The sequence below is a fragment of the Phocoena phocoena genome, chromosome 18, assembly GCF_963924675.1.
Source record: "Phocoena phocoena chromosome 18, mPhoPho1.1, whole genome shotgun sequence".
Lineage (NCBI taxonomy): Eukaryota > Metazoa > Chordata > Mammalia > Artiodactyla > Phocoenidae > Phocoena > Phocoena phocoena.
Genome location: NC_089236.1, coordinates 72,177,898 through 72,190,932, shown reverse-complemented (window position 1 = coordinate 72,190,932; position 13,035 = coordinate 72,177,898). Strand labels below are relative to the sequence as shown.

At 40.6% G+C, this 13,035-nt stretch overlaps 1 protein-coding gene across 1 annotated transcript; it reads left to right on the top strand.

The window, feature by feature from the left end:
- Window positions 1-88: 88 nt before the first annotated feature.
- On the top strand, window positions 89-11,379 carry POGLUT2 (protein O-glucosyltransferase 2). The gene is made up of 10 exons (XM_065896072.1): window positions 89-534; window positions 1,764-1,969; window positions 3,584-3,789; window positions 4,193-4,270; window positions 5,315-5,487; window positions 5,607-5,844; window positions 7,220-7,429; window positions 8,128-8,217; window positions 9,389-9,496; window positions 11,142-11,379. Exons 1-10 carry the CDS (start codon window positions 353-355, stop codon window positions 11,157-11,159), a joined length of 1,509 nt encoding a protein of 502 aa, XP_065752144.1. The 5' UTR covers window positions 89-352; the 3' UTR covers window positions 11,160-11,379.
- The last annotated feature ends 1,656 nt before the right edge of the window (window positions 11,380-13,035 follow it).

The window sequence follows — 13,035 nt, the reverse complement described above, 5'->3', positions numbered from 1 at the left end:
CGCGGGCCAATCCCCTCTCCGTGCACCTTGGGCTGGAACCTGAGACGCGTTCGACCTCAATGATGCTCCAGTTACAGAAGCAACGCAAGTTTGTCATTATCCCGAGGAAGAGGAGCGGCGTGGTCCTTGCGCATTTCAGTAGAACTACTGGCACCTTTCAGCTGGACAAGCCAGCGCCCCGGTTGTGACCTTTCCGGGGAGACCCACGCGCCTGCCCAGCACAGCAAAGGACCCTACTTGGAGCCGCGTCTGCTGCTGCGATCGGCCGACGTGCCCCTGCCGGAGCCGCGGCTGGTTCCGTCCACCTCTTCCACTTCATTTATCTGTGGATCATTTTGAGTCCATCTTGTAAATGTTTAGCACTTTGCTGCTTTACTGCTTCTTACTGGGGACAGTTCCAGCACTGGCCGAGACCGGCGGAGAGAGGCGACTGAGCCCGGAGAAGAGCGAAATATGGGGACCCGGGCTCAAAGCAGCTGTGGTCCTTCCCGCGCGCTATTTCTACATCCAGGCGGTGGACACATCAGGAAATAAGTAAGTCGAGCAATGGCTCCCTGACTATTTTGGAATACAGTTAAAACTTACTGGTTTTCCCCTTAAGTTTTGTTCGCCCAAGAACTTGTTTCTGCACAGCAGTTTAAAATCCAGGACATTTGGGTGCTATTCACATTTGGTTTTAACTGTTCTCCCCATCCAATCAATTTTTCTCTGTAGCTTTACAAATAATTTCGAATTAGCTCTTCTCCTGGCTATTTTGATAGGGATTTCCCCATGGCTGGGGAACAAACTCCTGTACTTTGCTGAAAGTACTCTTTCTAATTATTTTTGCATAAACTGTTATAAGGAATTTAAACCCAGTTGTTAGAAACTGCTTGGTTGCACCTTTCTCTGTTTTCAGGTGGACCTCTGCAGGTAAGCAGGTTTTGAAACTCAAAAGAAAAATAAAGCACTATTTGAAACTTTAGAGTTGAGGGGGAACGTATCAAAATATGAATCTTCTATGTTTGTTACAACTTTATTTCATTCCACTGAATTCAACGGTTAAAAGTATACTTGAAATTTATTTGTAGAATTCACTTCTGAAATGATTGTCTTTTTTTTTAATTGGTGGATGCTGACTGTGTGTATTTTGTAGGCAGAAAATCTTGGGACTAAGAAGTTTCCCAAAGGAAAGGAGAGTTATAAATTTTGTCACTTGTCTATAAATAGTACGATTGGGGAAACTAAATACCATCTTAATTGTAACAGCCAGAGCACTCACTCCAAAAAAAACTTTTGTACAATGTCACTTGGGTGATATACTACCTACTAGCTTTTGCCCGTGGCTGAGCATGATTTATAATACTGATTCTTTAAAAAAAAATCTTTGAGAGAGATTTTTCAGAAAATCATTATCTTTAGAGGCACCATTTCATCACAAATTTCCAGATGGGCATGAAATAAATAGTAGGCTGATAAGACTATTTTTATATATGAAATGCATAAGTATGTTCTATGTTTACATAAATTAGTAGTCAACATATCTCCTTGCAATTTTCTAATAAAACTGTTTTATGTTATCTTGGCCATTGTAATCCTCTTCTTTTTTTCCTCTCTGATCCATCCTATTCATTCTGGTACTAAAAGCATAAGGAAAAAGAAACAAGCATATGTTAGGGGGAGAATGTGGAGGAGAATAGGAAGGTTCACAGACTAGAGAACATAATCTTTGCACGGTTGTTTCTTAAAATAATCTTTATATCTCATTGTTCTTCCCATCACAGATTCACATATTCTCCGGGTGAAAAGGTGTTCCAGATTAAAATCTCAGCCCCAGATGAGCAATTCACTAGAGTGGGCGTCCAGATTTTAGACCGAAAGGATGGGTCCTTCATAGTAAGATACAGAATGTATGCGAGCTACACAAATCTGAAGATAGAAGTCAAATTCCAAGGTCAACATGTGGCCAAGTCTCCATATATTTTAACAGGTAATTTGGAACATAATTTTAACACAGCAGTATTTGAACACAATAATACATGTCATTTGATCAACAAAAACAAGTTAGTTAGCGTGGTATTTTTTTCACTAAAAGAAAAAAATAGACATTTCCTACTTGAAAGCTAAATTGAGAGTCCTGGTAAAAGAGAGAAATGCACGATTCAAATGGAAGTTACAATTTGCTAAAGAGGAAAGAACATATTAATAGAGAATTTGCTCCCTAAAGGCACAACATTAGCAAGAACAATCAAGCTATATATACGGTCATCGATGGCGCTTTCTTAATTAGAGATATATGACTTAAGTAACTGATGAGTGTTATTGAAATTTGGTCGGTCACTTCAGGAAGAAAGAGAACTTGATGGGAGAGCGGGGGAATTGACTGTGGGGTTTTTTTTTGTTTTGTTTCAGTGCTATTTTCCAGAGAAATTCCATTTTCTTATACAGGATAAGAGTACAACTTTCTTACCTAGAGCCATATCATTCCCTCTCAGCAGAGACAGTACCCTAAAATATTAGAGAAGCAGGGTGTATACAGACACACGAATCTTCCTTGTCTCCCTGCTCCACAAAAGGCAAACATTTTTCTAGAAAGTGCCTCCATTTCTTCCCCACACTCCACCAGGACCACACAGTACCATATAACCTGCTAACCTTAAAAGATGTCCCATTGTCTACTACTGCCTGGGTCAGGTGACAATCTGAGACTCATAGAAATAAATGACAGTGAAATCTCAATTCAGATTCTATATTATGCTAGTATTATTTCTACAAACATGTAATTAATTCATTATAATATTAATGAAATGGGTGTTTTGAGGATTACTTTGCTTCTTTATATTTTCTTTAAAAAAATATATTATACTAAACATAGTAGGGGTGTTTTATTTATTTGTATTGGTTTTATTTGTTTGCTTTTTTGTTTTTGCCTCACCTCAAGGCTTGCAGTATCTTAGTTCCCCCACCAGGGATCGAACCCAGGCCCCGGCAGTGGAAGCGTGGAGTCCTAACCACTGAACCGCCAGGGAATGCCCATTTGTATTGTTACTTATGATGATTTATCCATTGAGAAAAGTACCTTAGACCCTTTAAGAACTAGTTTGTATAATAGACCATTGAAATATAAATTTCTATCATTTTGTCTTTCATTAAAACAGGTATACTCCTCTGATATCCTTTTACCAATGTTTGGTTATTCTTAAGTACACAAAGCATAAAGAGTAATGCTTTGCCATACAGCAGAAGCTAACACAACATTGTAAAGCAATGATACTCAATAAAAATTAATTTAAAAAAAAAGAGTAATGGACTATGGTAGCCACTTAGAGCAAAAAGCACCGTTGGCTTTCTTTTGAACTCATGCCAAGTAGGCCTGACTGTGAAAATATCATAACACCTAGCTGTGAAGAGCGGTCAGAAAAGACTTAACTTGAGATACAGCAGGGTAATAAAAATGTTTTTCTTTTTAAAATATGTTTTCCATCAAATTGCCCTCCCCATCTAAATAGGCAAAACTTGTAAAGTCATATTATGAATATTTGTTACATGTTTCAAATGCTGAGTGAAATTATTACTGTATACTTTGTTCCTTGTGTGTAATTAGGGCCAGTTTACCATGAGAATTGTGACTGTCCTTTGGAAGACAGTGCAGCCTGGCTATGGGAGATGAACTGCCCAGAAACCATTACTCAAATTCAGAGAGATCTGGCACATTTCCCTACCATTGATCCAGAAAAGATTGCAACAGAAATCCCGAAAAGATTTGGACAAAGACAGAGCTTGTGTCATTATACCTTGAAGGATAACAAGGTACAATTCATGACTGAGGGTTTCTTGCCTTAGTGATTTTTTATTTTGACCATTTGGCTACAACTAGCTACATAGTTTTTTTTTTTTTTTTTTTTTTTTTTTTGGTATGCGGGCCTCTCACTGTTGTGGCCTCTCCTGTTGCGGAGCACAGGCTCCAGACGCGCAGGCTCAGCGGCCATGGCTCACAGGCCCAGCCGCTCCGCGGCATGTGGGATCTTCCGAGACCGGGGCACGAACCCGTGTCCCCTGCATCGGCAGGCGGACTCTCAACCGCTGCGCCACCAGGGAAGCCCAGCTACATAGTTTTATTAAAAATCATTCTGCAGATCATTGTGATAAGATTGATCTCAGTGAAGTCAGTGGGTACTTTTAGACAAACAGTAAACATTCAATTCTCTTCCAGGTTTATATCAAGACTCACGGTGAACATGTAGGTTTTAGAATTTTCATGGATGCCATACTACTTTCTTTGACTAGAAAAGTAAGTATTTCTTTTCTTAGATGTATAATAGACAATTTGAGCCCAGGTTTTACACTATAATTTTTCAAAATAAAAATAATAACAATACCAGGGTTGTTCTATTCTGGACCCTTAAGTACTATATACTATTGTGAAGTTTTATGTCAGGTAGTATACCTGTATTAGTCTCCTAGGGATGCTGTAACAAAGTACTGTAAACTGGGTGGCTAAAAACAACAACAATTTGTTCTCTCACCGTTCTGGAGGCTAGAAGTCTGAAATCAAGGTGTCAGCAGGGCAGTGCTTCCTCTAAAACCTATAGGGAGGATCCTTTCTTGTCTCTTCCTAGTTTCCGGGGGTGCCCGGCAATCCTTGGTGTTCCTGGTTTGCAGCTGCATCACTCCGCTCTGTTGTCACATGATGTTATCCTTGTGTGTTTTGACATCTTCATCTCTTCTCACAAGGACACCAGTCATATTGGATTAAGGGTCCACCCTAGTCCAGTAGGATCTCATCTTAACTAAATACAACTGCATCAGCCCTATTTCCAAATAAGGTCATTCTGAGATACTGGGGTTTAGGACTTCAGCATATCTTTTGGGGGGGATACACTCAACCCCAAACAGTATATTATAGATGAAAATACCTGGGACTTACCTGGTGGCCCAGTGTGTAAGACTCCGCGCTCCCAGTGCAGGCAGCCTGGGTTCAATCCCTGGTTGGGGAACTAGATCCCGCATGCATGCCACAACTAAAAGACCCTGCATGCCACAACGATGATCCCACGTGCTGCAATGAAGACCCTGCATGCCGCAACTAAGACCCAGTGCAGTCAAAATAATAAATAAATAAGTAAATATTTTTAAGAAAAGAAGATACTTTACAGTAAAATTATTTTGGTACTAAACCTACTTTGAGCCTAAAGGAGAATTGCCATATGCTGAATCCTGTCCCTGGGTGTAGTGTGCTTTAGCAGGGTTTTAGTGGAGTTTTGACAATGATAGTGAAATGGCTGATATGAAAAACTATACCATCATTTTAACCATCTTGGCTTTCTTTTCCTAGGTGAAGATGCCCGATGTGGAGTTTTTTGTTAATTTGGGAGACTGGCCTTTGGAAAAAAAGAAATCCGATTCAAACATCCATCCGATCTTTTCCTGGTGTGGCTCCACAGATTCCAAGGATATCGTGATGCCTACCTACGACTTGACTGACTCTGTCCTCGAAACCATGGGCCGGTGAGGGACGGGTCCCAGACGACCCAGAGCCTTGGTTTTCTTTCCTTGGTGAGTTCTTTCCCAACAACCCTTGCAATGTGATGGTTTGGGAGAAAAATCTGTTGCACTCTGTCTTCCAGAGTCAGTCTGGATATGATGTCTGTGCAAGCCAACACAGGTCCTCCCTGGGAAAGCAAAAATTCCACAGCTGTCTGGAGAGGGCGAGACAGCCGAAAAGAGAGACTTGAGTTGGTTAAGCTCAGCAGAAAACACCCGGAACTCATAGACGCTGCTTTCACCAACTTTTTCTTCTTTAAACACGATGAAAGCCTGTATGGTCCCATTGTGAAACACATTTCATTTTTTGATTTCTTCAAGGTATGACATCATCCGTGGCCAATCCTTTGTGTTTTTCCAAATACCTGCATTTGGGGGCGGGAAATCAAGGCCTGTAAATTTCAGGGGTGAGAGAGGTGAGCACAACATTTTAGGAACAGTGAGGAATGGAGCCCCGGGGACTAACCAGTTCCTAGGGGGGAAACCTGGGGTGTACTCAGTACCTAGACCTGATATTAAATATGCACCACAGGAGCTTGGGACCTGGGTAGAGCTATAATTTTTCCCCCAACTGACCCTCAAGAAAAGCATATTTTAGCTCCAAATCCTTTTTTATTAATAAATACATGTAAGTAATTTTACAAATATTTCTCCCCAGAGCCATAGCATCATAATAGACTAAAGAAGAAATATAAACCAGGTGTCTCTTATTGGGCCTTCTGGTAGGGAAATGACTTGGAATCCATCCAAACATTCTGCCCAGGAACTCTGGGGATGCTACACACTTTCTGTGTCTAGAATGTGGATTGTTCCTGTTTCCCCAGTATGGATCCTTTCTCTGACAATTCCCCTTTTTCAAGCAGTGGGATGCTGCCCTGATCTCTAGACCACTGAGGGGTTTTGAAGCCCCATGGGGTGAGCAGGGAAAAGTGGGCCAAAAAGTAGTCAGCTGTCTCCTGCAGGTGGGAAGGCCAGTGATTAGCTGTCTGTGCTGTAAATGGCCTGATTTTCTTTTGATGGGTTACCTGGTACGAGGAAGACCTAAAGAAGGCCATATGTTGAATTGTCTGTGTTTCTTCCACATGCATATCACAGAAATTTTGGAAAGAAATGGGAGATTTGATACCAAATCAAATCTGATACCAGCCATCCCTCCTCAGAGGGTGTTTTATCAGACCTTTGCTTTCTTTCTACCTGTTGAATTTGCTACAGCTAAAGACTGTTGACTACCACAGTGCTATAAATATTTTGATTCATAGGTGTTCTTGCCCCAGAGCTTGTTAATTTCATTAAAACTTGCATGTGGCCACCTGATGTTAAAAGGTAACACGGCATAGAATGTGCCATCGTGAGGTGCTCATGTGCCATCAAGAAAGTAGTAAATGGATTACAGAGTCACGATAAATCTACCTTTCCTTAGGTTGTAGCCTTAGGACAACAGTTTTATAATTTTATTGGCTGCCCCACCATTAGCCTTGTGGACCCTTTTTGAAACTTGGGGGAACATCAAAATGTTAGAGCCCTTAGCTCTAGGTCAGCATGTTATATATAATAGCGCTTACTAAGTGGTGGAGGCCATGGGCAAAATCTGGCCAGTTTGTATCTGAGGTTTGATGTGTGGAAAGAGAAGGAGAATAAAGAAGAGTGGGAAAAAGGAAATTTAATGGAGGTTCTTCTACTTTACTGCTGTTTGCAGCATAAGTATCAGATAAATGTCGATGGCACCGTTGCGGCTTATCGCCTACCGTATCTGCTAGTAGGTGACAGTGTGGTGCTGAAGCAGGACTCCATCTACTATGAACACTTTTATAATGAACTGCAGCCCTGGAAACACTACATTCCAGTTAAAAGCAACCTGAGCGATCTCCTAGAAAAACTTAAATGGGCAAAAGATCACGATGAAGAGGTAAGGTCAGTCTCTTTGTACCCCAGTTATCATGGGTTCATTTTCAATGTCTTGTGCCTGGAAAGCATTCGGGATGCTTAGATGTAGACCCTTACCTGTAAATGGGAAGCCACCTCCCCGCGGATAGCACAGATCCCTTCAGGGTAAACACAGGCATAGTGGCTTGGATTAGCTGTCCACTCTGCACGTGACACAAAAAGCTAAACCTTGGCCTTGATTATGCTCTCTCCTTTAGTCAGTTTGATTTGAGCCCCAAGCACTGCCTCACCTCACCTAGCAATATGAAAATGAAGATGGCCAGCCTGGCAGGAGGAAAAACTAACTGTGCTCTGGATTAAAATGAGGGATTGCATGAAAGAAGCATCAAACTAACTGTCTGCTGAAAATTGTTAAGGCAGTGCATTAAGCATCTTACATTTACTTTGCAAAGTCATTGTTAGTTCAATTATTGTATGCCTTTTCTCCCCAAGAGAGGCCAATTCTAGAAGGCCCAATATGACTTCTCAAACTTTCGAGTCTTAAAATCGTCCCTTTGATTTGAACAAACATACTCTGTTAAATGTTCCCTTTACCTCACAAGACCCCAAAGATATTTTTTCCACTATTGTCCCACTAAAATGTCCTCTGAAGATCAGTTAGCGTATGTCTGTATGGGGAAAAATATGTTTCATGAAAGCATATTATTCTTGTTCCCACAGGCAAAGAAGATAGCAAAAACAGGACAAGAATTTGCAAGAAATAATCTCATGGGTGATGACATATTCTGTTATTATTTTAAGCTTTTCCAGGTCAGTATTTTCTAAGAAAATAGACATACTTGTAATTGGTCATGTTAGTAGCAAGTAATATTTCACTTAACAATTTCTAATAGTATATTCATTAAGGAGATATATGTATACTTCTGTAGGCAAAAATCAGGGATAAATATTAAATAATAATGAAAATAGTAGAAAGCCAAAGATTAGCTAATGGAGAATGCTACAACCTTAAAAGAAAAGTATTAATGTTAGAACCATGCGGTATGTGGTTAGAAAATTGGCTTCTGATCCTACAGAGTTACTGGGCGTGGATTCACATTTCCTCTCTGTACAATATTGCTGCTGCCTTACCATTTCTTTTTCTATACAGTGCAAGGTATGTTTGGACCTGTTGTGCTGACCCCATGTGGGCCGTGACTTTTCTTGGAAATTGTTTTTATGGACCTACCCATTTAGGCATTGTAATTAGAGCATATCTGACAATTTGAAAAGTTCTTTTTTTAAAAAAAATGCAGTAGTAAACAAGTAATTGGCTAATAATAGTACTAGATCTAAGTTAAGATTTTTTAAATTCAGAATTGCAGATATTGAGCCCCGTGTCATAGGCTGTGCTGCAGAACAAAGTTTGTCATTCCTGGTCCCTGCCCCCTTTATAACCTTTCCTGGGGGATGGTGAAGTATGTAAACTGAAGAAGGAGCTGGGGGGACGTACTATTTGAATTCCTAAAGAGCCACAGGGTAGAGTTCATTCATTCAACTCACATTTTTCGAGCCTAAGCACCTCGGCCAGAGCTTAGCCCAGAGCAAGCACATGATGAATGAAGGTACGACTGAGGCTGTACCAGCCATGGTGGGTCAGGCAGAAATAGTCTGTCCTCAGATTCTCAGTCTAGGGAAGATGGGAAGCACAATTATTTTCGCTACGTGGCAGAAGGTCAAAAAAAAATATACCATACGAGTCATATAAGTGAAGCGTAGACTAAGGAGTGGTCCCTTAGAAATAGGCAGCCAGTGCCCAAAGGTCAGCCGCCTCTCAGAAGCTCTGTTGTTGGGCTTTTAAGGGGAATATGGAGGACCTTGCATATCACAACTTGACATTTGAGTTAAGTGGACTGTGTTCTAGCGGACTCTGGCGTATCTAATTTGGTAAGTGGATGTTAAGTGATATATAAGACATGTTTTTGTATTGTTTCCTATACAGGAATATGCCAGTTTACAAGTGGGTGAGCCCCAAATCCGGGAGGGCATGAGGAGGGTAGAACCACAGACCGAGGATGACCTCTTTCCTTGCACATGCCATACAAAGAAGGTAACCAGAACTCACCTTCTAGCCAGTGTCAGAGTAAGAACTAACAGTGACCCAACTCTTCATTCATTCCTTTCCTCGTTCAGTCAGGCAACAGCTACCTGAATTCCTCCTGGAGCCTCCAAGCAATTCATTCTAGTAGAGGCAGATAAAATAGATCCCAACAAGGCAAAAGACAAGCGCCAAGATGCAGTGAAGTGAGCTCTCAGCAAAGCGGAGGGAAGCCATTTTTACTGTGAGAATTCAGATCACGTGGCATTTGAATAGATGTTTACAGTTTGAAAAGTGTTTTCACACCTATCATCTAAGAGCTTCATTTCCTTGTGAGATCGTTTCTGCAGAGCTCGTCATCCCAGTTTAGGGATGGAAAAACGTATAACCATCATTATTCATGTTAACATTCATGTAAAAGCAATCTCGGTTGATACCACTACATACTGATTTTGTTTATAAAAGGCAGATGCACATATGGACTTGGCAGGCTGAAGAGGACCTTAGAGATCACCCAGTAAATGCCTTCATTTTATAGTTAACAAAACCGAGCCCAAAGAAGAGTTTAGCTCAGAATCATCTATCTGGATTATAGCAAAGCAAGAACCAAAAACCAGTGTATCACCTTCAAATTGTGTGCATAATAAGACAGTGTGATGGCTTGGGGGGGGGCGGTGATTGTAGGTATTTTTCATTTGAAGGAATATATACTGTATAAAGTTATTATATGTATTATATGTATATATAAAATATGCTGGCTTGACATTATTTTAAGCAACAGCATCATGTCTCTGAACGGACAAACTCAGAACTGTGGCATTGGAACCAAAGTTGAGAGCCCAGATTTGGCAATTATTACGTCCGCCTCTCAAGCGGGTTTAAAAGGAATAAGAAAACTACCAGCCCTGATGGCGTGATGGAGCCACACCTCATCCAAGTTCACAGATTGTTAAATATTTAGGAATTTTTCACAGTGGTTAAATTTTGGTAGCTTGGAATCCACGTGGTGGAAGTATTTACACCATGACAACAGTACATGCTACAAATCAGTTTTGGGTGTCTGTTCTGTTTTGGGGGGGAACTGATTGGCCACCAACTGGCTCTCAGAAGTGGTGCATCATCAGCATTAATTCCTCTCAGTGCTGCAAGGCCATAAAATCAGTGAAAGCCAGTGACAAAACAGAAATTTCCAGACTCGAAACGTGCTCCCACATGGAGTTAGTGATTTGATATCAGAACGCTTCTGTTGGCTCCAAATGAAAGTGGGCAGCTCCCTTTCTCCACTCCTCTTTTTAAATTTTTATCTCTAAGTGACTTTGAGGGGTGCCAGATGATTCCCCAGATTCATAGCACTTAGGGACTAGAATGATAGCTTTGTTTATATTTTGCCCATTGTCTACTCTAGCCGTTCACTGATACCATTCATAACACAAGCCTTTTACCATAATACAGACCCTTAGATGTTCAGGTTCCCCACCAATGTGACTTTACCCTTGGGTGATTCCAAATAATAGTCCTAAAAGCCTCTAGCAATAACTTGGCTTTTTTTCCCCCCTTCTTTCATCTTTAGGGGAAAATAATTAATAGACTAACGTAAGCCTTCTTGACTCGTAGAAGACTTCCTGATGGCTCTAAATATTTTGTTTCTTAATTGCAGACCAAAGATGAACTCTGATACGCAAAATACCTTTCCTTCAAATAATGGTGCTCTGAAGACTCTTCTTAACTGAAAAGAAGACTGTCTTTTAAATATTAATTCCATGGACAATATAAAATCTGCTCTGTGATTGCCTAGATTATGAAGATATGTTTCTTCTTATTATTGCAGTATTCCCATGACTGACCTTTAAAGCACATTTTTAGAATTTTATAATAAAAGCACTTTTATTTTAAAAGGCTGTGTTGTGCTAATTGTTAGCTGTGTTTGGACCATGGAGCCTTAAAAAGAGAGGGTGTCTGGGTCCTGGACTCAGAGTGAAGTGTCACAGAGCCACCACCTACCCACACACAGGGTTTACATGAGAAAGCAATAAACCTCCGTCTTTTTTTTTTCTTAAAGATTTTTTTTATGTGGACCATTTTTAAAGTCTTTATTGAATTTGTTACAATATTGCTTCTGTTTTTTTATGTTTTGGTTTTCTGGCCGCGAGGCATGTGGGATCCTAGCTCCCCGACCAGGGATCAAACCCACATCCCCTGCATTGGAAGGCGGACCTCCAGGGAAGTCCCTAAACCTCTCTCTTATTTACACTATTATTTTGGATAATCAGTCCCTCACAGCCAAACCTAATTCTAACTAATACATCTTCCAAGGCTTTTCTTAATCTGGCCTCTGCCTGTATCTTTAATCAAATCTCTCACAGCTTCCTAATATGTACCCTGTAGTCCAGCAAAATCAATCCCTGTTCCTTCTGTGCCTTGTTCCTTACCTTCCTTGTACATGCTTCCCCTTGGTCTGGAATGCCATGACCCTCTTCTTCCTCTGGCTTAGATATCCTTCAGTGCTCATTGCAGGAATCACTCCCCTGAATCTCTCCACATGTGTACTTGTATTGTTGTCTCTTCCCTGCTATGTGGTCATGATCTAAATTGTAGTCTCTCTCCCTGACCACATGTTAAGCAACTTGATAACAGAGACCGTGCTCTTCTGTTTCATACTGTGCCTGAAACTAGAAAGATGCAATAAGTATTGAATGGATGAATGAATGACTGAACGAAAATTACCCTGAAATGTGATTAAGAGAATTAAAAAGGAACTTGAAGTCCTAACACTGAACAGTAGCATATGGCCCACAAATTCCTAATTGTTTCCCTTCTACCCATCTTCCAGTTAAATAATGTTATAAATTTTTTAAATTGTGGAATGTTTCACATATACAAAAGTATATAAAACATAAACCTCCAGCTTAAAAATAATTATAAGAACACACTCATGTAACTACTGAAAAAGAATCCTGAACCTTCTTGGCCCATCTGTGCATTTCCTTGTAAAGTCTAGTCTGCTGGCGATTCTTGGTGTTCCCTGGCTTATGGACACATCCCTCCAATCTTTGCCTCTGTCATCACATGGTCTTTCCCTCTGTCTCCGTATCTTCTCCTTTTCTGTCTCTTATAAAGACACTCGTCATTGGATTTAGGGCCCACTCTTAAGTCTAAGATGATTTCATCTTGGGAGTTTCAATTACATATGCAAAGACCCTGTTTCTAAGTAAGGTCACATTTCAAAGTAGTCAGGTTAGGACTAGGACAACTCTTTGGGGGAGCCACTATTTACCCACTACATCTTCTAAAAACAATCCTTTTGAAACTAAGAACAACAAGGATTCCCATCATCACACACTCCATTCCACTTAATGCTGGAAGTCTGAGCTAACACAGTAAATCTAGAAAAGAAGTAGAAAGTTGAGGATTGAAAAACAATAAAATTATCATTAAAAGCAGATGATAGGGGACTTCCCTGGTGGTGCAGTGGTTAAGACGCTATGCTCCCAATGCAGGGGGCCTGGGTTTGGGTTCAATCCCTGGTCAGGGAACTAGATTCCACATGCATG